The 23,671-nt window shown below is 33.1% G+C and overlaps 1 protein-coding gene across 2 annotated transcripts in view; it reads left to right on the top strand.

Moving 5' to 3' along the window:
• The window catches only part of LOC134530713 (uncharacterized), a 451,350-nt gene extending 436,562 nt beyond the window's left edge, over positions 1 to 14,788 (top strand). For both annotated transcript variants that reach the window (XM_063365820.1, XM_063365818.1), the window contains one exon: positions 12,646 to 14,788. In XM_063365820.1, coding sequence (XP_063221890.1) covers positions 12,646 to 12,716 — 71 coding nt within the window. In that variant the 3' untranslated portion in view covers positions 12,717 to 14,788. The remainder of the gene's footprint in view (positions 1 to 12,645) is intronic.
• Positions 14,789 to 23,671: the final 8,883 nt, after the last annotated feature.

Here is a 23,671-nt window from a genome sequence, read left to right as displayed (position 1 = left end):
AAATTATAAAAAATAGTTATTAATTAAATTTAATAATAAATCATTATAAACTCCGTTGAAATTTTCATTACGGCCGCCATCTTGGAAAACCGTAATTTTTATTGTAAAAAATTGAATTTTTTTTAAAATTGTTATAAAATTTTAATAATCACATTTTAATAAAATAATATTTAAAATACTTTTACGCCTTGAAGTCTGTGGTTTGAACCTGCTAAGAGCAAAAATAAAAAAATGTCGAAATGGAATTTTTTTAAATTTGAAGTAATTATAGCATCACATGTTCGAGACAGAACCGCCATCTTGTGTTAAGATGTAACTGTTGAAACTATCGTTACGGGCACCATCTTGAAAATCTTTATTTATTATCCGATTTTAATGAAAAATGTTCCAAATTCATCACAAATTTAACTTATTAGATTACTGATTGATTAGATCGATTCCCGTCCTTGGTTCGAAACCGGTAAGAGCAAAAAATAAAAATCAACAGATCCTTCCTCCACGAAAGCCACCTACAGACTGACAACTCACTAACTATACAAAGATAGATATATATCGTCAGCTGGTATAACGTCATGTACGCCATATTGTCTTCGTCCGCTGGAGGCCACCATCTTGTTTTCGTCTGCCATATTGGAAATTTGTAATTTTTTAGCTAGAAATGCGAGAAAAAATTCCAAAATTCATTAAATAAATTTGCAATTAATATACTTATTGATTCGATCGAACCCTGTTATTGATTCGATCTGTGGTTGATAAAAAAATAATATTATGAAAAAAATAATAACTTCAATAAAGCATGTTTAAAATCCTCTACTACCAGCCTCCAGTAAGCCATTATGACCGCCATATTGAAAATTTGTATTTATTGACCTAGACATTCGGGAAAACATTCCAAAATCCACCAAAAAAGTCACACATTAATTTACATATTGAATCAATGGATTCCTGTCTTCGATTTGATTCTTGACCAGTTGCAAGCGTAACTAAATATTAAATTAATTTTATATTTTTTTTCCATTACCTTTCGCGGCGTTTATTAATCATTCACTCTACGAAAAACAAATCAAGACAATATACCTGTCCGACGAATTAAATACGTTGCCGATAAGCCTAACATGAACGTATAGTTTTTCGATACTTAAAATAACCTGTAAAACGTTCATGTACAAAAACATACATAGGTACATATAGACCAAACGTCTTCGGACCACGAGACCGGATCATAAACAATGTCAGACGTATAGACCAGTCATTTCGGAACCTCACGACCTTCTTCATCGACAGCTAATTATATTCAATTAAACCAACATAAAATGTTTTACGCTTACAAGAGGACCAATAATTCCATCGAAAAGGAAACACATTTTGGAAGCACCATCAACAAAAACGAAGTACAATCAACAAAAAGGAAGCACATTTTGGAAGCACCATCAAAAAGGAAGCACATTTGGAAGCACAATTAAAAAGGCAGCACATTTTGGAAGCACCATAAAAAAAACGAATCACATTTGGAAGCATAATCAAAAAGGCAGCAAATTTGAAAACACAATCAACAAAAAGGAAGCACATTTAGAAGCACAATCAAAAAGGCAGCACATTTGGAAGCACAATCAAGAAAAAGGAAGCACAATCGGAAACACATTCAACAAACAGGAAGCACATCTAACGAAAATGCAGCACTTTTGAACGCACAATCAACAAAAAGGAAGCACAGTCGGAAGCACATCAAACGAAAAGGACACACATTTTCACGAACATTTAACTCATTAGGTTGCGTTCGTTAATTTTACGTTAGGATACAATGCCTTCATCAGTCATTAGCTATAACAGTCATTGGCTCCAACAATCAATTACGTCAAAGGTATTTGGCTCCAAATAGTCTTAGGCCTAGCGCTATTTGACTACAAGACTAGGAGGCTACGAAGATTCGAGACTATAGGACTACATGTCTACATGAGTACTTGACTACGAAGCTACAAGTCTACAAGGCTTCAATTGCTGCATCTGTCTTCGACTGAATTTTCTCCATAGCTCCAACTGCTCCAGCAGCATTATGTTACAACATTACAAGGCTACTTGGTTACGTAGCTACAAGTCTACGAGGCTCCAAGGCATCATGACTACGTGACTACGAGCCATGAGGTTACGAGACTACGCGATTACGAGTCTACATGGTTACGAGACGGCGAGGCTACAGGATTACGAAGCTTCCAGAACACAAGGTTACGTGGCTACGAAGGACTACGAAGCTTCCAGGACACAAGGCTACAAGGCTAAAAGACTACTTGGCTCTAACTGTCTTGGACTCATTCAGCTGCGAGAGTAAATTTATCTCATGCAAAGAAACTTGTTGTAAGTAGTTACAATTCTTGTCAATAGATGACGCCACGTGTTACTTGAAGGTAAATATTATTATTTTTTATGTGGGTTGCAGGATGCTCACTAACGATCGCAAAAGAAGGATAACTTCGCTAAGCACCATGGAGAAGGAAGTTTGTCATTCCTGTTAGTGTTTCTCAGATGTCTCAGACCTTATGATTTGACTGAGTAATGGGTGTTTATTTTTTTAAATTCCATCTGATAAAAATATTACAAGTGCTAATTTAGTAGCAGAAATTCACAATTTAATTGCTACTCTGGATAAAATGGCATGTCTCATTAGGTAAACAATCCTTCATGCAGAGATCCGTTTCTCAGAAATAACCAGAAGCACTTGGAGAAACCACGGGAATAATCAGGATCACACGGAGAAAACCATAAAAATATTGACAAGAATAATCGGAAGCACACGGAGAAAACCATCAAAATATTGACAAGAATAATCGGGAGCACACGGAGAAAACCATCATAATATTGAGAAGAATAATCAGGAGCACACCGAGAAAACCTTCAATAATAGTGAATAGAATAATCGGGAGCACACGAAGAAAACCATCACACGTTTTAAATAATAACAGAAAATCACAGAAAAAAATTATAACAAAAATAAAAAAATGGGAAAAATTACAAAAATTCTGTCTGCTTGTGAACTTCTAGTTTGTAGAACAAGGATAGAATTCTAGCACAAGCCAGAATTTTTAATTTTTTTCTCCATTTTTGGCGGCTGTAACGAACAGTGCAACGGAGTTTTTAAAGATTTTTTATTAAAATTTAATTAATAAATATTTTTTATAATTTTTTAAATTTTTCCCGACTTTCTAGCATTAAAAGTACTGATTTTCAAGATGACGGACATGACGTCATACTAACTGATGATATATACCGTGCCATAAGTGGTGGGAGGTCAGTCCGCCAGTTACTTCCGTGTAGGAAGGATCGAACGCCATTTTTATTTTATTCTCTTCGGGTTAGAACCGAGGACTCCGAGCTCCATGTCGTTGGAGTATTTTTTTTAAATAATTTTATTAAAATTTTATTAATTTTTTTTTAATTTTAAAATTTTTTCATTAAAATCGGATAATAGATAAAAAATTTCAAGAAGGCGGCCGTAAAGGAAAGTGCAATGGTTACGTCATACTCCTAGATGACGTCAGCGTCTTAGAGCGGGTAGCTCTTAGGACTTTTAAGCCGCTTATAGGATTACGAGTTCTTTCTAAGGCAAAATACTTTTGAAGTTTTTTGAAATCCTAATTTTTGAATTTTTGTGGAAGAAAAACAAGAATTTTTCCCTCTAAACGGGAAATTTAGAGTAATTTTGAATAATTTTTGATGAGTTTTGAGGAATTTTTGAGTCCAAGATGGCTGCCGTGACGTCAGAGGTCGGTCGGTCATTGACCCCACTACCACCACGCGCCTGGCGCCTGCGCTCGGACATACTTTTCTACACTGCTCGCGTTGTACCATTAATGATTTCAAAACAAACTACAACCAAACATTAATAATATTCAAACCAAAGGAGAAAACTGTCTTATAAATATTTGAACTTTTATATGACAATATAAATATTAACACTTTAACTCAAAATGTAATAATTGCAATATATTAAATATCAGGGCCCGAGATGGTGAAATCCAATGTATTATAAGTAATAATATTTTCATTTGGGTTTTATAAATATTTGTGAAGAGAGTTCTCTGAAAGCCATTGCACTACCACTGGTTAGTAACTACTTATTTTTACTGCTTGAAATTAAAACTAAAAGATAATTTACAATTATCACCATTTTATACAATAATTACTAAGTACAATAAAAAATAACCATGACCTCAAATAATACACGTTAAAACCTACAGAAAAATTTTACTGAATTTTATTTAAAGTATTGTTGTTATATATATTATTTTAACGTCTACCATACCTTTTACTTTCGAAATAATATTATATTGTAACACTATAGAAGTAAGTAACTTTCTTCATTGCGTTGACTAACGAATTACTTACATATAAATGTTTCAATCATTCTAGAGGCTAAATTTTTGCAAAATACAACATACTGCTGTTGTCCAGTTAAGAATTGTTGGTTTTCAAGTACGGCTAATACTTCCATTGTTCACCTTTATAAAATAAATATTAAGGCCTGGTTCATTTATTAATTTTTACCAGTTCGTTTGCTAGAAAGCAAGCATGTGAGCTTCAATGGAATTTTTAACGCCCAGATAATGTTTCTTGAAAGAAAAATTACTTCCACACTCTAAGAAAAACGAGAATAATGTTTTTTGGAGACGATATATATGCATTTTTCTTAACAGCTTTTGTAAAAGCAACATCTAATCTTGATTGAAAGGCTTTTTCTAAAATTTGACTTGACAAAAAACTGGTTGGAGAACTAGCTTTAGCAATAAATGTCATTCCCGAAAAACCTCTTCCGCTTAAATTAGCATCCAGCAGGAAATTATTTAGCGATTCATAAAAGTGAAATCGAAATTGTTTTCTTTTTAGCGCATCCTCTAGAAATTTTAAAACTTTAGAAGAAATACATGATTTTTTATATGCTAAACTCCCTCATTTGTTTGATCCTCATCTTACCAAGAAAATTTTTCAAGTACTTAAACATGTTGTTTGCTCGCAAGAAAAAATACGTATCTATGTTGCTGTTACAAATCTGTATATTCTTTATTCTAACATTTTTATGATATGCTCGGGACATATGTGCTACAAAAGTTACAGTAGCCATCTTTTCCGTTTCTTTAAAGAGAGGCATTGAGAAAATTTTGAACGAATCGCCTGAACAAAAAAACACACACACACACACACACATATATATATATATATATAGTCTCCAAAAAACACGATTCTCGTTTATATATATAATCTGACCCGACAGACGTCATGTGCGTCAAAGTGGAATAATATATTAATAATAATTATTTCTATTGTATATTTTGATATTGTATATGTTTGTAATTTTTTATTATCTCTATAACTAATTGTTTATTGCAATGCTTGTTGATACACAACATTGTTAGTTTTATTTTCTGGCGCGTAAATAATTAATGCTGATGGTTTCCGACACGGGAACAGGCGACATAGAGTTGGCCATGTGAAAAACATGGATTTTCAAGATTAATGCCACAAACACTTAACGACTGCCCTTGCGATTTATTAATTGACATTGCTAATGTAAGCCACGCTGGAAATTGTAACCGTTTAAAGTCTAATGGCATGTCGTTCGGAATCATAGGGATGCGTGGAATCAAAACGTCTTCGCATTTATTCTTCCCTTTTAAAATTGTGGCTTCGATGACTTTGTTAATTTCTTCACCGCAAGCCGAGTGCCATTACAAAGACGTGGCTGGTTTATGTTTCGTAACATTATGATTACCGATCCGATTTTTAGTTGCAGATTATGAGGTGGTAATCTGGGCAATTCTAGGGAATTTAAAAATTCCGTTGGATAGTTGACATCATCATCTTGGTTAGTAACGGAATCAACCGATTTGTATGTCATTAATTCGCCAGCTATCTTAATTTGAATTTGAAAATTCATTTCGTTGACATCAAAGTTTTTTGCAGCCAATATAACACGTTCACTTAACCAAACATGATTTTTGTTATTTTCATCAATGTTTGGGAAAACCATCTTGATGAGTTCGGTATTTGATTCAGTTAAGTGACAAAAATTTGCAGGGAATGTAATGTATCCAGACAATGTGTCAACAGGAATTTTACCATTACCAATATCGAGCAATTGTTTGGAAAATACTTCACCAGATTCGTCATTTTGCAATACGACTCGCATATTCATATTTAATTTTAGTGTCTTGACGTATTTCCATAAAATGGACGACTTCAAACATGCATTAAGTTCGTCGGCTGGCGTTGATCAAGGAATTACTGGCAATGTTTGTCGAAAATCACCTGCCAATAGAATAATCGCTCCACCAAAACGGTTTTGGTTGTTTCGTAAATCTTTCATTGTGCGGTCTAATGCCTCCAAAGATTTTTTTTTCTGCCATAGTGCATTCATCCCAAACGATTAATCTGCTTTGCTGCAACACTTTGGCCATCGCAGAATTCCTCGAAAGGTTGCAAGTTGGAGTTTTATTAACTTGCATGTTCAACGGCAATTTGAGTGCTGAATGAGCTGTTCGACCGCCTTCCAAAGAGCAAAGAGTATATAACGCTGGGGCTAAAATTACATTTAAAAAGTTTATAATAAAGGCAGTCGTTAAGTTTTCTTAAATTCTAAGTTTCTGCGCAATTTTCTTAATTTTCTTTTAATGTATGAACCTTCTACGAAGTATAAGAAAACATTTAAAAAAAGTTTTTAGTTTTGAAAGTCAATGATAATATGATTATTTTGGCATTCTTTATCAAAGCAGATAACCACTGAATAATAATATTATTTTTCCAACTTTCTTAATACAATTATTTTCTTTCCTAAGCGTTCTATGATATGGTTTAAAAATTTAATTGAAAATTTAAGTTATTGTATTGTGTAAAAACACAAAAAAATGGTAAATTGGCATAATTTTTAATTTTTGTCTATATTAAATAATAATAATAAAAATAGTGTTTGTATATAGCGTTTGTACATAGCGCTGAAACAGAAATATCTTAAGTAGTAATATTCGCTACATAGATTCTCCAAGTGAGGCCCATGTACATCTCGAAGCGATTAATATCAAAATTCAACTTAGTTTGTTTTAACTAAATATTTTAGGGTTATTTTTACCCTTAAAATCCCGTAAGAATAACAGTAGGCTATACAGTTTAAAGACTAAAAATGAGAGTAAAATATTTTAAAATCTTTGCAGGTTTTTGTCAACACTTTTGTTGTGCAGTCGATTTTGGCTGATAGAATTGCAGTTTCGATTTAAGTAAAGAAAAAAAAATAATTACTCTTTATTTTTTGCTCGGGATATTTGCGTTAATTATAAATAGGTTTTTACATTTTAATAAATAAACTATAGCTATATTCTTAAAACCTAAAAGAAACTATTGAATCCTAAATGACATCTTTAGAAAATATACTTTTCCCTTTAATATTGGTTTGTTAGGATTTTTTTTCATGAGTTGATTTCTAAGATTTGATTTACTTTTTATTCGAAGTGTGGCAATGGCGTACCCACAAAGAGGGGAATCTACAATGAGCAGTGCGAGAGTGTTCTGCCCGTAAACGTCCGTAACGAAGCACTGGTACATCAGCTAATAAATAATAAAATAAATTTTTAAACTACATAAATTATTTTGTACATAAATTGAAGGCGAATGGGAGCAGTTAAAACAATTTAATAATAAGAAAAAGGTAATTACAATTGAATTATTTTGAATGATATATACTTAAATAAGGCAGGGAAAAGAATTGTTGCCTCACATTTCACTCACATGTAAACGTGGGTCCTGATTAGCCCCAAAAATATCGACTAATTGAGGATTCATTTGCGGTAAACTTATATTCACGTAACATATGAAGATATAGGCCTACCGAATATGATGTAATTGAGAGAGGCTTAAATACAAATACTTTATTCTAGTTACATAAACTGACAAAAATAGATGGCAGAAGTATAACGTATACATGTTAATATTCTTAACAAATGTTTCCAATAATCTCATATTTATTCTTTAATTGATGCATGCTTACAAGTATTATATCAATGTCAGTATTGACATGAACTTATGTACAAGTACTTGAAAGTGAATTGCATGACAAGAAAACATAAAATAAGCATATATTAAAATTTATTTATTATTTTAGTAACATAATCGAATGTAGTAAAATTAATAAATTAGCGTAAACGAATTAAATAAAGTTCTGTTCAGTGGCGTTATGATTGAAAAACAGTCCGGAACCTATTTCCACTGAACTCGCTTAAATCCATGGGATAGTTTCACTCATGCCGTGGTTTTGTAGCGGTTAAGCACATCGCTTACTCTCCAAGGCTGACCCAGCCGCTGTCACACTTGAACTCATGTAGATGGGGAACCGTGGCGGTCATCACCGATGGTCGTTGGGTTTTCTCGTGCGACCCCCGTTTCGGCCGCCTCGTCGCTGCATCAAACTGCAGGTCACTGTCTCGTGTTGCAGTTCAGTGGGTGGCAGAGGCGCTTCTGGGCCCCTGACAGTGTCTCATAGCGTTCAAGATAAATAATCAAATAATAATGCTTTGGCTCGCGAAAAACTAGGCAATTGTTTTCTGTAGTAAACTGAATGACAGTGTGTGGCATGACTATGCTTAGAAAACTGAGGCCTTATTTCTCACGGTTTTATTTTTAAGTAGTTCTTTCCCACGTAGAGAAAAAAATCATGCTCAAATGGGATGTTTTCGTACCTTAGAATTATGATGACATATGGCATGTACATGTAGGTCCTACATATTTTTCATTAGTTACTAAACATAATGCTCGTTCACACACGCAATTAAGTCTTTTTCTTGATTGCTCTTTTTTAGGGGGTATTTTTAAAATTTTATCTCGCTAACTCCTTTGAATTTGTGGTTCTGCCACAGATATTTTCAAAAGATTTTAAATTCGTTTAATACCCTAGAAGTAAAAAGGCGCACAAATCTTAGTAATTATAATTACTTGCGAGAGTTTTTAAACATTATATTATACAAAATTTATGTCTTTTGGAAATATTTGGGATAGAAAAAACAAATGCAAGGGAGCTGATTATAGATATAATTTAAATCTTAAATAATGTTCCAATGAATACAAGTAATATCCTAGTGTTTTACATTCAATTTGAAGGCGTTTAACTTAAGCTTGGTACTTGTTTGGCTAACCTAAGGTTTATCTCCCTACAAGCTCTTAACGTTATTCTTATTAATCAGTAATTGCGTCACTATAGCCAGTTGAGTCCAGGCCTTTCAAACGATTCGTCAGTGAATACAAACAAATTGAATTTTCACTGTGTGATTTAAATGATATTGATGAGAGTGGTTTAATTTTATAGCACAGGCGTAAAATATATTTCTATCCTGGATTAAGAAAAATGTTTGTAGGAACAATTTTACGTTTAATGCAGGGAAATTCAACAGTAAAGTTGTAAGATGAAGGTAAATTATTTTGATGTGTGTAGGTGTGTGTGTTATTGCACCGTAATGGGATCTAATCAGCGTCCAAATACGTTGCAAGTTCTGCAAAGAACACAACCGGAGACAATTGAACCATCTCATGAAGTTACCCTATGGAATACGTAAACAAGGAAAACTATTATTCGGGACCCCGATTTTATATATATAAGTTATGAACGTGACACACAAAATAAATTAAAATATTTTCTAAAGTAGTATAGAATAGCCGATCCTGGAACAGTCTTCAGGCAGTGGTGCATTGTGACGATGTACACCATCTAGGATTATGACGTCACGTCTGCCATTTTGATTCTAACTTTATCTTGACCTTTAATCTTGACCCCAGAGACCATATTGGATGATGTCACTTCCAACATTTTGAATTCCGTCATCTTGTAATCGCGTTCTCCCCCACAAAATGTTGCACTTTTCGTTACGATATAACCTTCCGCCGTCTTGGATTAGGATTTCACAGTCCCATTTTGTTTTCTGGAACTTTTTGACATTTTGTTTTCTGTAACTTTCCACCATCATGATTTCCACCATATTAGATTATGAGCTCACAGTCACTATATTGTTTCTTTCTGCTGGAGGTCACCATCTTGGATTATGAATCACATCCGCCATCTTTTTTGTCTGCTGGAGTTCGCCATATTGACTTATTTCATCACAGCCGCCATATAATTTCGTCTGCTATAGGGCAACATTTTGGATTATGTCACAGCAGCTATCTTAATTTTTGTTCTGCTAGAGATTGCCATCTTGTATGATGTTATGTTCGCCATCTTTGTGCGCCAGCATCGTTCTGTCTCGTGAACATAAGGTCGATTTTCCATTGTCTACCATTTTTGTTGTGTTCCTCACTAACATATCATATTTAATTTTTTTAACAAAACATATTGGATGTGAGGTGATTCGAACCATAAAATCTCGCATCTCTGGTTTAGAAAACATACGCCTTTGACAACACAATAATAATAAATTTACGAAATTGAGATTTAAATAAGGTATATATTTAACACATGTTGTGACATATATTTATATTATTCATTCATATTAAAAAAAATACAGTTCAATTACAAGATGGCAAAACTTTAGCCGGTCGCATTCCTGTTCCAGCCGATAGCACATTTGAAGCAACTAGCTTCCATTAGGTTGCCTTCTTGACTGAAATAAACCCTTTGGCAAGATACCAAAAGCACTAGAGTGCTAGGTGACCCACCACCATCACGACTGTCAATTTTTCTCTCCTATCTCTCAACGGCCAGCCTTCTCTACTATATAGGTAGACAGTAGCTGATTAAAGAATTTATTTGGGTGTTGTGATGGTGCCAGGGGAAAAGGTGGGGGGGGGGGGGGGGTAGGGCAGGAATGAAAAATATTAAAAAAATAATATTTTTTAATGTACGTAAATATTATACATAACTATTGACAATAACTCACTGACATATGGGACTTCAGAAGTAGTCGTAGACGTCACGGCTTCTCATGCAGTTGAAATTGCAGGTGTTATAACAGCTCAGCTAGCCAAACCCTAACATAACATACTGTCTTCACTGATTTGTGCATATTTTTACCCAAATAGGGGGAAGGATACCTATTTTTTTTATTTAGTATATCAAGGGTAAAGCCCAACTCTGCAGGATGATTTAAAATGGTTTGAAACAAAAATTCACGAACATACGCAATTGCATGTTTAAACTGGATGACTCAGAACAATCTCGAGAATGTACGAACAAAATTAATACATAAACACAGGGAGAACACGCCAAAATCAGTTACGTCAACCTTTTAAATGCCTGGAGAGAGCAGATAATTCCGTAGAAAGAAATTTAGTCAGAGGAATGACAGCACAGACAAACACAGTGGTCTAACGACGAGGCACATTCAACAAGAATGGTAAATGCAGAAAAAACAACATACTTAGACAACACAGTGGCTACATACGAGCCCAACAATGATACAGAACATATGATTTTAACAACACGAGGACTACACAGCAAATAAAAGACGAACCCAGCGATGAAACTAAGCAATATTCTCGACAACACAACGATGATAGCACAAACAAGCAATATATTTCCTGCTAGTACCTGTATTCTTCTTTGTTATTCATACTTGTGGTTTTTCTATAACAACCATTGTAAACCTGCATGACATTGTTTTAAATAAATCTTCCCCATTTGCAATACTCGTTCAAAGAACGGATTTAAAAACTGCGTGTTACACATTGCCTAGACAATTCTTCTGCGTCAAAGAAATTTCTGGTATTCTTCTCGGCTATATGCGGTTACGAAAGTTCTTATATTCATTATGCATTTCTTCTTCTTATTTTAGTGAATCAGTACGGGAGATGATAACCATGCTGATTAGCACTGATGAACCAGACATGATTCGGAATCCGAAACACGCTGGACTAGAATTATTCTCGTTGAAAGCCAGCGCGCATGACTGGAGTAGTGTACACTGTTTAAAATTTTCATCTTTGATTTACAATGAATACTTAAAAAAAAAAACATTGCTATAACCAAATGAGTAGATATCTTCCTAAATTACGGACACAGAGTAAACTAACGCTGACAACGGTCTCACAAGAATCTTCTAAGAGTTTTGACAAAAACTTCAAAATACATGTTAAGTCAACAGCAAAAAGATTTCTTCATTCTACAGAGATATAATTGTATGATACTACCAAGAGTATTTTGTTCATTGAGGTGGATTTTATGTTAAAAAAATCCATGAATTTAATGCAGCCTAAATGATAACAGATTATTCATTTAAATAGGCTTGAAGTTTTTTACCAAATACCAAAATATATGCTACTTTATTTCAGCCAAAATTATAAAATTAATCTTTTTTTCGAGAAAAAAAATTACTTCTTCAAGAAATAATTGTCACATCTGGCACTTTTGTAAGATTTAATTACGGCCTTATGGTTACAGTATATATTTTAATGAAGAACAATATGGAATTATCTAGTAAAACATTAAAATAACTAAGTCAGAATAGAAATATGCAAATTTAAAAAAAATAAGCCTTTGGCAGAGTTTTTATAATTTAATATTTGCTTCTTAGGATAACCTAGAAATGTGGTGCAACTATGTTACATGTCTTGTTATATATAATATATATATAATAAATATATATAATAACTAAACTAATGCATGTTCGGTTTATTTGTTTACAGAAAATTCCAGCATCATCGCGACAGAATCTGTGAGTGAAAATTTCACTTTATCTCCCACAACAACAGCTTGAAGAAATCACTTTCAAGGAAAACTCTTCAAAGGAAATGGCATCCTATTAACAGAAGACAAACTTCAAAATGTGTGCTTATTTTCTGTAATAGAGTTATTTAAAAGTGTTGGGATCAACCTCTTTCAAGCGACATAGATATTCAGCATGTCGTGTGTACGGTGAGACCCATTGGGAAGAAATTCCTAACTCTTTTTTCAAGACTATTAAAGAAGCATTAGTATAGCGTTTCCATCAACTTTGTGCATTTCAATTCAATTAAATGATAACGGTGGATGATTTGTATGAGTGTACATAATAAAGCGAGTAAACCATTTTATTACAAACTATACAGGGTATAACATGAGATTAGTTGCCAAAGAGTAATTAAAACATTAATTAAATGCTGTTTTGAGTCTATTAAAGTGTTTGCTCTGCTGATACATTGTATAAAATTTGATTTAGATTTATGTCAGGAAAATAGATTACTGTAAGACGTACACACGAAATGTGTTAGTGCAAATATATTTTCAGTCATAATGCACTTAATAATTGAATATCATGAGATCTAATTTTTTTTTAATGTTGAACTTAAATCTAAAGGGTTACTTTTAAAAGCAGCAAAAATTGTTATAAAACAACTAAATAACTTTGTTGCTTAATTTATTCACTCTGTTATACAAACAGAAGAAAACAAAAGATAAAATGTTTAAGGAGAAATATATATGTAAGTTTAACCAAAAAGTCTTGTTTTTATTGTACGTTTTATAGCTGCAACGAAGGCCTAAGTCGTGCCACTAAAGTATGGATATTTAGTTTGACAATTAATAAAACCATAGTCATTGGAATGAAATTGAAGCTTATAAAATTACAGTCTTCATTGTTATAGGAAGCATTTTATCTTCCCTTTAATATAAAACGTTAAATGTTTTTATCCTAATCGGTGTATTCATCTGTAATTTTATTACTTTATTGTTTACATTAGTCAAATGTTGTATTTTCTATAATTACTGAAATAATCGGCAGCACTTGAAAATTTGATATAAGTACCTAAAAAACTTTAAATGAAAACCGGTTCCAGTTAAAAAGCTAAAATTTATTTTCTCTATTAAGTGTGGCCAATTTATAGTATATACCAGGATCGCTATTTGTTCTTTATTAAATAATTATTCAAAGTAAGATAATTTAAAATATCGATGATTTAAACTTCATTATCTAAAAAATTCTAAAAAATAAAATCGGCCTTAAAATATCTTTAAAAAGTAAAATTTACTAATAAATTCCAACCTAAAGCCTAATTAAAATAATTTTGGAATTTACAATATAAAGCAAAAATCTGGTATTTTAAGAAAGTTAGTGAAATACACTGAATCAGCGATGATTAATGAAAATATGTATCTTAGAATTAAACGTTAATAACTACTCTCACAGTAGCTGAATACATTCAGTTTTGGATTTGTTAAAATGTAGCTATTATAAAAAATTAAAAAATATACATATAAAATTGTGATCCCAGTCGTTTGGTAATAATTTTACTGGCTAATTCTCTGCAGGCAACTTAGCTTACTACTTTACAAATACGAAAACGGACTTTGACTTAGTTACCTTAGATAGCCAATATTTTGCATAATGAAAGTAGTTTAAACAACCTGTTTGAAACGTGGTGTCTTTAAATCTCTCAACAAAATTTTTAAGATCATTTTAATTGTTTTAATATTGAAATACCAACCATGATACACTATAAAATTTATTTTAAATACTTTACGACCGATAAAAAATTTTTACACTTTTATTATTATGTAATAGTAATTTTTATATTTTGTCCTGGTTAAAAGTAAATGTTTTCTTTTTCCTCCAAAACACATTTATTTGTAGCATTTAACTGGCACTAGCCAAAACAAATAAATTTTTAAATATTTGAAAATAGAAAGAATAATTATAAATTGATTATTTGGGATTGGATTGGAATGTTGAAGAAGCGTATGCACTTACGCAAATAAACAAAGGTACATAACATGTTTTGATATGTATACAAGTACATAGTTCTAAAGTTTATATATAAAGTTGTATGTAAAAATAAATAATTTTCAAAATTTTCTTATTTTTTATTTGTTCATTTTCTAATTGATGCATTCCTCTCACCTGAACCTTTGATTACGATTGATATGTCCTCATCGTTTGTTCTGAATGCTGTACACCAAGACAGCAAAGCTGTGGGAAAACCGAGAGCCGCTAATGTTTTCATAAATTGATTATTCTACAATGTATTACTCAATATGATGGTCGAGAAAATTTCGGCACTCAGTCCGGAACTCATAAAGGAGATTAAAACAACTCTTCTTAATTATGCATTACATTTTGTTTGGTTAAAAGTGAACTCAGCAAAATTAAAGGTGTAGCCAGTTTCTGGCTAGGAAAACATTTGTTTGCTGCACCTAAATATATTACGTTATTTTGGACAAAAATATTATAGCAGCAATGTTTCCAATTACTTTTTCCACCTACACGTTTTCGTGTTATTTTATTGTAGTTATGTAAAATTACTATAAAATTTAACATCTAACAATTGCTATTGTACAAAAAATATGCAATAGCTCTTGGTGCAGTTGTTATATTAAAAAACGGGAAATTATAAATGTATGGGTGTTTGTTACTAAATACCGTCAATAATAGTAAACCAATCTGGGTAAAATGTAGAAACAAAACATCAAAAAACTGAATTAAAAAATAGACTATATTTATTTGCGCAATCCTACAATCAAATTAATAAAAAAGGGTAAATATAGATTGATAATAAATAAACATATTTTTCAAGCTTATGAAGCTGAAATCAAGACATTAAGATGAATAATAAGCATTATTCATACTTAATAAGCGTATTATACATACTCTGTATAATACTCTAAAATCACACCACCAAAGAGGGAAATTGGTTTGGATTTGATTTTATACAGATAAATATGTATAACTGAATCTACTAATTGGTAGAGACCGGAAAAATTCGCGGGTTCAATGACCTCCAGGATAGACTCCAATATCCTCTACACACTCGGGCAAATGCCAACTGTTCATTGGCTGTTGACTTGTGAGTCGTCTCGACTGGGTGGCCTGTGATTCGACACTTTTATGAGTGAGGGTTTCTAATTGGAGTTCAGTCCTCCAGATTAACAGTGAACCAATGACAAAAGCAGCACTAAGGTATAATTATTTGAATTTTAGCATAACACGAAATGAACCCGCGAATTTTTCAGGTCTCTACTAATTGGGAATATATATCATACATAAATACATATATAAAGTGTTATGTAGTGAATGATTTATATTTTTATAAAATATATAACTTTTTTAAAATGAAGAACGATTGATTTTATAACAGCAAATCACATTCCGAAGTTAATCACCCAAGGGTACGAACAATAAAAATATAAACACTACCAATTCTTATATTCCAACTTTAAAGACTTGAAAAGGATTTAAGTTCTGTTTTAAAATAAAATAAAAACGTTATCGTAGCTAATGGAACTGGAATAAAGACAATGGGTATTGAAAATAAACACACTAAAACTACAAACTTCTTTTGACATTTTACGAAATCATGTACTAGAAAGGAATGCAAAAAAATTGAAAATCAATTACATTCATTAAAAAAGTACCACTGTGTGCGTGTGTCTTTACCATTGTTTCGATTTTCTATTGTTTAAGTTGTGAAATGGTAGTAAGTATAGTTTTATAATAAAATTATTTTCTCAAAAGATAATCAAGCATTAAGTAAGATATTGGATATAAAATTATTTAATAATAACTGCACAAAAGCTTAAGTGCTAACAACGCTCTTCGATTAAATTAATTAAAATTTTAATATAAGAAAAGTTGAAGTTCTTTTTCAATTAAATACTAATCAGCTACATTAGCAAACCCTGAAAGTGTGGGTAGTACAATTTGGCACTCCATTATTTTCCCATTGTGAAGAGATAGGCTATATATTTATTGTGTTTATTTTATATAAATGTATATTTTTATATCTGGGCCTCAGTGCTACTCTGAATTGGTGGTATATGTGTGGATTTAAAGTGATCTCTTTTCATCCATCTGAAAACACTATAATATGAGTAATAAGAAAAATGCAATAAAATGTGGATAGTAAAACAATAACAATATGACGCCACAATGGGCGGAGAACACAATAACTATAAAATTAAGTTGGAAAATAAATGCCAGATTTTAATTACTGTTCCTCAGTTATGCCAAACACTAATATCTTATTTTTCTCTGAAAATATAATGGTTAAGACAAATAAAAAAATTAGCCAAAAATATAAAAATCTCCGAATCGGTTGGACACAGTTAGCTACCAAACGTTTGTTTTTCACTTAAAATCTCACAGTTTTCAAATAATTGAGTATCTCAGGGTATCTTTTAAAGTTTCAGACTAATCAAAAATTGGTATTACACAAAACAGTACACTCTAGATGTTAGATGTTTAGGTTTGTCTGCGTATGTATATATGTTGATATCATTAATAATAAAGCCACAGGGCATAAAACAAATTTTACACTTAATAACTTGCACTATTAACCGCGTAATGAACAACAAATTTCACCGTTACAGTAGTGCAATAGGGCCTAAAATGCGTTGGTGTCACTAGGATTTGCGCCAACGGAACTTCCGACATGGCCTACCTGGTGCTGTCTCCGGACCAGTTACAGATCATTTCACTGTAGGCGTTTGCAGTAGAATTTCGCTACTATTTTTAACACAAAATGTTCATGGGAGTGTCGCGATTCGACGAAATACAGCGATAGCGATAGTGCCATAACCATGTTTTATTTTTACATGCGATAACCGGTTGCGATACTGCATCAGAAATGTTAAGAGGTATAACATCAGTATTGAAATTATTTGAGAAAAATGTTTTAATTGATTGCGTTCAAGTATTTAAAGAAATTGACTCTCCTCCTCAAACGATAATCACAAAACGAATTCGCTTTCTCCTTGCTGTTTATGGAGCTCCAAAAAAAAAATTAATTGTATCGACAAGTATAGATATTTAACTTTTGTAAAAAAAGAACTTGCAACAAGAAACAAGTACAACTGTCTTGTCTTCCTACAACATCGGCTTCTGCTCATCAACACTTGTATCGAGTATACTATCAAGTTCAGACATGGCTAGGCAATCAACTGAACCCCGAAGACTGGGGTTCTAAATTAACAGATAACACTTTGCAACCGATTCAAACTTTACTCCCACCTGCTCCGGAAAAACTCCTTAACACTATTTCTTTGCAATTGCAAAAAAGGTAATAGTGCTAAATGTGGCTGTAGAAGAGCAGGGTTGTTGTGTTCACCAGCGTGCACTTGCCAAGGCCAGTCTTGCTCTAATGTTCAACTTAATCCAATAGACGAAGATTCATGTGATATCGATGAAGAGACAGCTGATTCATCTTCAGTTGAACAATTTCTGAACATCCAGCAAGAAGAAGAGGAAGAAGAAGAAATCTAAAAAGACATGACTGTTGAAGTTGAATTTGAAGAATATGAATCAGATTAGAATAATAACAGAACTCAGAACTGTAATTTAAATCAATCACCTATATCAATATCAAAATCCGTAATCATCATGCAGTAAATACAGTATTTTCCCATAAAACTCCGTCATAACAGATCGTGGAGTAGGCCTACCGCGGAAACCACGTTCAAAAAAACGCGCCAAGTACACTACCTCACATGAGGCGTGGAAATGTGTGCATATAGTGTAGTATCTAACTCTTTCAACTTTTAGAATGGCGATATCTTAGGAATGGTGATTCTTAGGGGAAAAAAGTATTAGGACTATTTTTGTAGATAATTTTATAATCTACAATTTTTGTCTGTTAATTTGTGTTTTGATAACACTTACCGTTTTTGAGAAATATCCAAAAAACCGACAATTTTGACCTTTGACCTTGAATAACGTTTTTAGCACACATGGGATCTATGGGGACTTTTGGCACATTATATCTACTGGTGTACCCAAGGTCTCTACCAAAATTCAGCTCTGTCGGAATTTTCGTTATTTAAAATGTCTATTTTGACTGGAATATACAGCAGTGAACACAACTCTTCAGATAGCAGCTCAGTTTTTCCGTCACTCGTGCTATGTCAATCCTGGGGTTAAGAGAATACTTAAATACTTCAGCTGCCAGAACCTTACGCCTGCTGACCTTATTTACAGAACTGGCTTACGTTTCAATGTTGTATTACCACTTAAATGAAACGTTACTCGTTTCCAACAGAATACTGTAGCAACAAACTTCAATGCTCTTAATTAGCTTATAAACTCTGTCTCAGTTTCCTTGGCTTACTTGCTACCATGTTTCCAAACTATAGCCGCACTGCACATGCCCATTGCAGACTAACTTGTACAACTCCGCATTCGCGTTTGTCGTTACGTCTTCACTCGTTCCAGGTTCTGCACTTGCCCTCGACTAACTTCAGCAGGTTTCTCTACCCTATTATGTCGACTGAAACCTTGTCCGAAACGTCGGTGATCTATTCGCCTTGGACGCGGCTACAACCCAGAAGCCAAGCTACTTTTGATTAGATGAGGGTTCAAGTTGCTGCACGTGAGTGCACCATTTTCGTCCCACATTTCCGTTCATCGACTTCCGTTCCATTTCCACGAAATTTCTCCTACCAATGTCGTATACCGGGAGCGGAGATGTCTACACATCAAAAAGACACGACGAAGTGAAACCACTGACTGTTCCCAAATGCATTCTAAAGTATTACGTCACAAATCAAAGCTGAATTTATAAAAAAACTACTCTTGAAATTTTTTTCTAAAATCATTCGACTTTTACACACAGGATGTACCAATAAATAAATAAATTTTCGGAGGATTTTTTTTGTTTACAGATTCTTCTCAATCTATTTGAGAATTTTTTTTTAAATTTTGGCTTGCTTCAAAAGGATCAGTTTACGATACTTAATTCACAGAAAAAAATGCGGACAGTAGTTGGCTGGCTCGACTACTATCGTTACATTTATACTGAAGATAGTGCCACAAATACGTTGTAAAACCCCAAGGATATGTTAAAAGACGAACGCACTCGTTTTTTTCACTGAACTGTATCGGCGATTCTGTAGTATCAACGAAAATTATCGGAATGTAAAAAATATGTAAAGGACATAATTTATTATGCATTTTCTTTAAGGATCCTTAAGTCTCAAGTGTCCTTTAAGGGGGGTAGTGTCCTAAGTTATTTTTCTTCTAAAATGCCGTGTTTTTACAAAAGATTTTTAATCAATTCATAATTTAACGAAAATTAATTATATATTTATTTTATTTATTAAATATCCGAAAATGTTTTTTACAAACTTGAAAGCTAAATTTTATGCTTGTCTTAGCCTATACTAAGAGCATAAAATTAATTGGTGTACAGTTTTGAATCAACCATTCGTGTATTTCCTTCATGCTAAAAAAAACTATTTTCAGTTGATTATTCTTAAATCAATAAAAATTACGTTCTCCCTAATCATTGACACATGAGTTTTTCAGGGTTTTGGGAAAACTAAAATTTATTGATTTATTGATATTCAAGTGTCAAATGTTTGGGGAAAATATAATCTTAATTGATTTAATGAATGATATAATAAAATAAAGAGTTTTAAGACGAAGTCTACATACGTTTCATCAAAAAACATGGACCACGTAACTTCATGTTTTCAGTACTTCCTATGACTGGCACCAAAATTCCCCTTAAGTTTATAAAAAAAACATTTTAGATAATACAATACATATAATATAATAAATTTATGTGTAATAATATGTATTTATATATAATAAATATATTACATAATACAAAATAAGAACTTTTATTGAAGAATAAAACCTTTCGTAAAAAATTGTATATGGTTATATTATGGGTTTATTTAAAATCATGTCCAAAAACGCTAAATAATTGAAGCAAAATAATTTATGATGCAGCCCTCCTACCCCTTAAGAAGGTGTTCGGAAACAGCCGGTGACTCGGCCTTCTTTGCTACGTCGAGGGAACGCATCCTCTGTCGGACAGATGTGGCGCTCTCTTATCACGGCGTTCACATCGATACGTAGGCCCACGTGGACGTCAGATATTCGCCGTCAGGGACGCAGTGGGAAGGAATCTCTTGCATCCGCGCCCGTTTCTCCTACTATTACCCCCCCCCCCCCCCTAAACCAGCGCGAACAAGAGCTCAGACTCCTCCCCCGACCCATCAGTCTTTTTTTTTTTACTTTCAGTTTCCTTCCCAGTGGGGAAAAGAGAAGGGGGGAGAAACGGTGGAAGCGAGGGTGTAATGCGCTTAAAAGTATCATATATATATATATATATATATATATATATATATATATATATATATATATATATATAAAATTTTGGATTTTCGTCGGCTTCGGGAATTCACCGGAGAGACACACGCAGCCATGAACTCACGCCTGTGTAGCGACGCGGAGTTTGAAGAACAGCATCTTCGCCAAACCATGCAAGGATTTCATGAATATTTTTCGCTCACTAAGTACACAACATCGACCGGTATTACTAAAAATGAAAATTGAATTTTGTTGTATTTTATTTTAAAATTTACAATATCTCCGTTTAACAATTTTTTTTTTTCATTCACGCTAATCCTTGCAGAGACACTGAAGAACATTCGATAAAGCGAACTCAAACGAGAGATACAATAGTTTGCAACAAAAAAAAATTCAGCCATCGCATGAACATTAGTTTGTGGCTGACTCACTACGCAGTCTTGGCCTAAGAGTGCATTGGGTTCAAGGTACAAATTGCTAGAAATTATGAGTTCCAGGCTGTCAAGAACTATTTTTTGCAAGTAGCCTTTGTTGTTAAATTATATACTTCATTTTGTTTTCTCAAGGACGTACCAAACCATATAATTGTGTTGGACTACAATCTAAACATTTAAATATGTGTGACTAACACACAGTTACAAACATGCAGGTTTATCTTAAAAATTATAAACATATACAATATATAGGTACATAATGCAATACCAGACACGAGCATACAACCATTTTAAAAAGTTTTTAACACGCTTTTATTAGCTTCACTTATAACTCACTATGTAATCAAATCTGGTAAGTTGATTTTAACCAACTTCTAATAGTCGTAACGATTTGAAACTTGGAAAGTATATGTATTACCGATGATAATACAATAATTTCATGACTATGACTTGAAAAGTGAATATGTGGAGGGGCATAGGAGAAAAAATCCACTACTTTCGTGCTATGGGTAATAACCATGCGTTTTGTATATCCATAAGTCCGGGGCATGGTGGAAAATTTGCCCGAAGTCGACTTGCCCCTTGGGGGAGATGGGTCGAAACCACTTAATTTCGACCATTTCAAAAATCGGATTCTTTTACGATTTGGAGTGTTTCCGAGCCATTAGGGCTTCTAAACATCTCCCCTCCCCCCTAATGGTTATGGTAATTTGCCTTCGATTTTTTTAAAGCCGGGACAATATTTGTACATTAATTTTGACGTGTTTTGGGGCATTCGGGCACCATCAGACCTCCTTGGGAGGAAGGGGTCAACTGCCCTCAAAATTTTTGGGAATTTGAATTTTGATTTTTTAGTGCCTTTCAAGAAGTTTATAAAAAAATAAAACAATATGATTTATAAAGTAAAAAATAAATAAAACTATATTTTAAAATTAAAAAACACGCTTTAATTGTATGAACTAAAATATAAAAACTATTTTTAAATTTAAGTTTCTTGTTCAACAGCGACCGAAATAACTACAACTCTGTGGGTCATTATGAAAATAAAAGAAGAGAGCACTCCACGATGTTTTCATTAAAATTAATTGTTATGTTTATTAACTCATTATTATTTTTAGTTTATCAAAAAATTTCGTTATACACAGTTGTAGTTAATTCTGTCGATGGTGAAAAATTACTTAAATTTAAATATTGTTTTTACATTTTAGTTCATACAAAAATTAAAGCTTCATTTAAATGTTTTAATATATAATTTTTCTTCTTATTAACTCTCTTTCTTGTCTGTCTGTTTTTCGGTCTCATTTTCCGTTTTAAACCTTACAGGTATTTTTAGTGAAATTTAAAATCACAACTACAAATTTTATTGAAATCTTTATGGGGTAAGGGAAACAAATCAGATCCTTAAACTGTACTAAAAATTAAATTAAATAAATTTCAAAAATTTAACACACGCAAGATTAAATTTCATAAAATAATGATTAAATAAAATAATATTAAAAAGGACTAATACGTGTAAAATATTATTTCATAGCCACGAAAATATTTACAGATTGTCCTAAAAATGTGTGATAGTTGATTTTTTAAGACCTGTGAATTAAATTGCAAGATTTAAAACGAAAAACGTGGGGGGCATACAATTGACAATTGATGCATGGATAGTTCACTAAAAAATTTATTGCACTGCAAATGATATGTTCTGTCGTGTGAGTTTTCTCAGCGACAGTTACTCCCGACAATCCTTGCTATTCCACAGTAAGCTTAAGTAAACTTAGATATGCGTCGAAAGTTTAGTCTTTTAAAATGTGCACGCTTCTGACACGGAGTAGGTCAAATCCCATGATCAAAAAAAAAAAAATACTGTAGTCTCTTTCACAGGCTTGCGCGTCTCTGCCGAACTCGCGCCTGGCTCGGAGCGGACCTCATTCGTGTGTTTGAGGCAGTCGCAGAGGCGGTGCTCCACGCTGGTACAGGAACACCTGGTGGTCTGCGATCATGGCCAGCCTCGCAGTCCACACCTCTGAGCACCCTGCTCCACCGCAGAAACTCCCCGTTGGCTCGACGGCTTGAGTCTCCGCCTCTCATCATCCCCCCTGAATACTGGCTCACCTGCACACAGTTGTGGCACTCGCGACATTTATGGCACACCTTCGTTTTTTTTTTTATCGCGGGCAGTTTTAAACAGAACGTAGCAACTAATCAACGCACACACCAAAAATA

The sequence above is a fragment of the Bacillus rossius genome, chromosome 3 (assembly GCF_032445375.1).
Source record: "Bacillus rossius redtenbacheri isolate Brsri chromosome 3, Brsri_v3, whole genome shotgun sequence".
NCBI classification, from domain to species: Eukaryota; Metazoa; Arthropoda; class Insecta; order Phasmatodea; family Bacillidae; genus Bacillus; species Bacillus rossius.
Note: the sequence above shows the minus strand (reverse complement) of the source record. Positions and strands in the feature narration are given on the sequence as shown.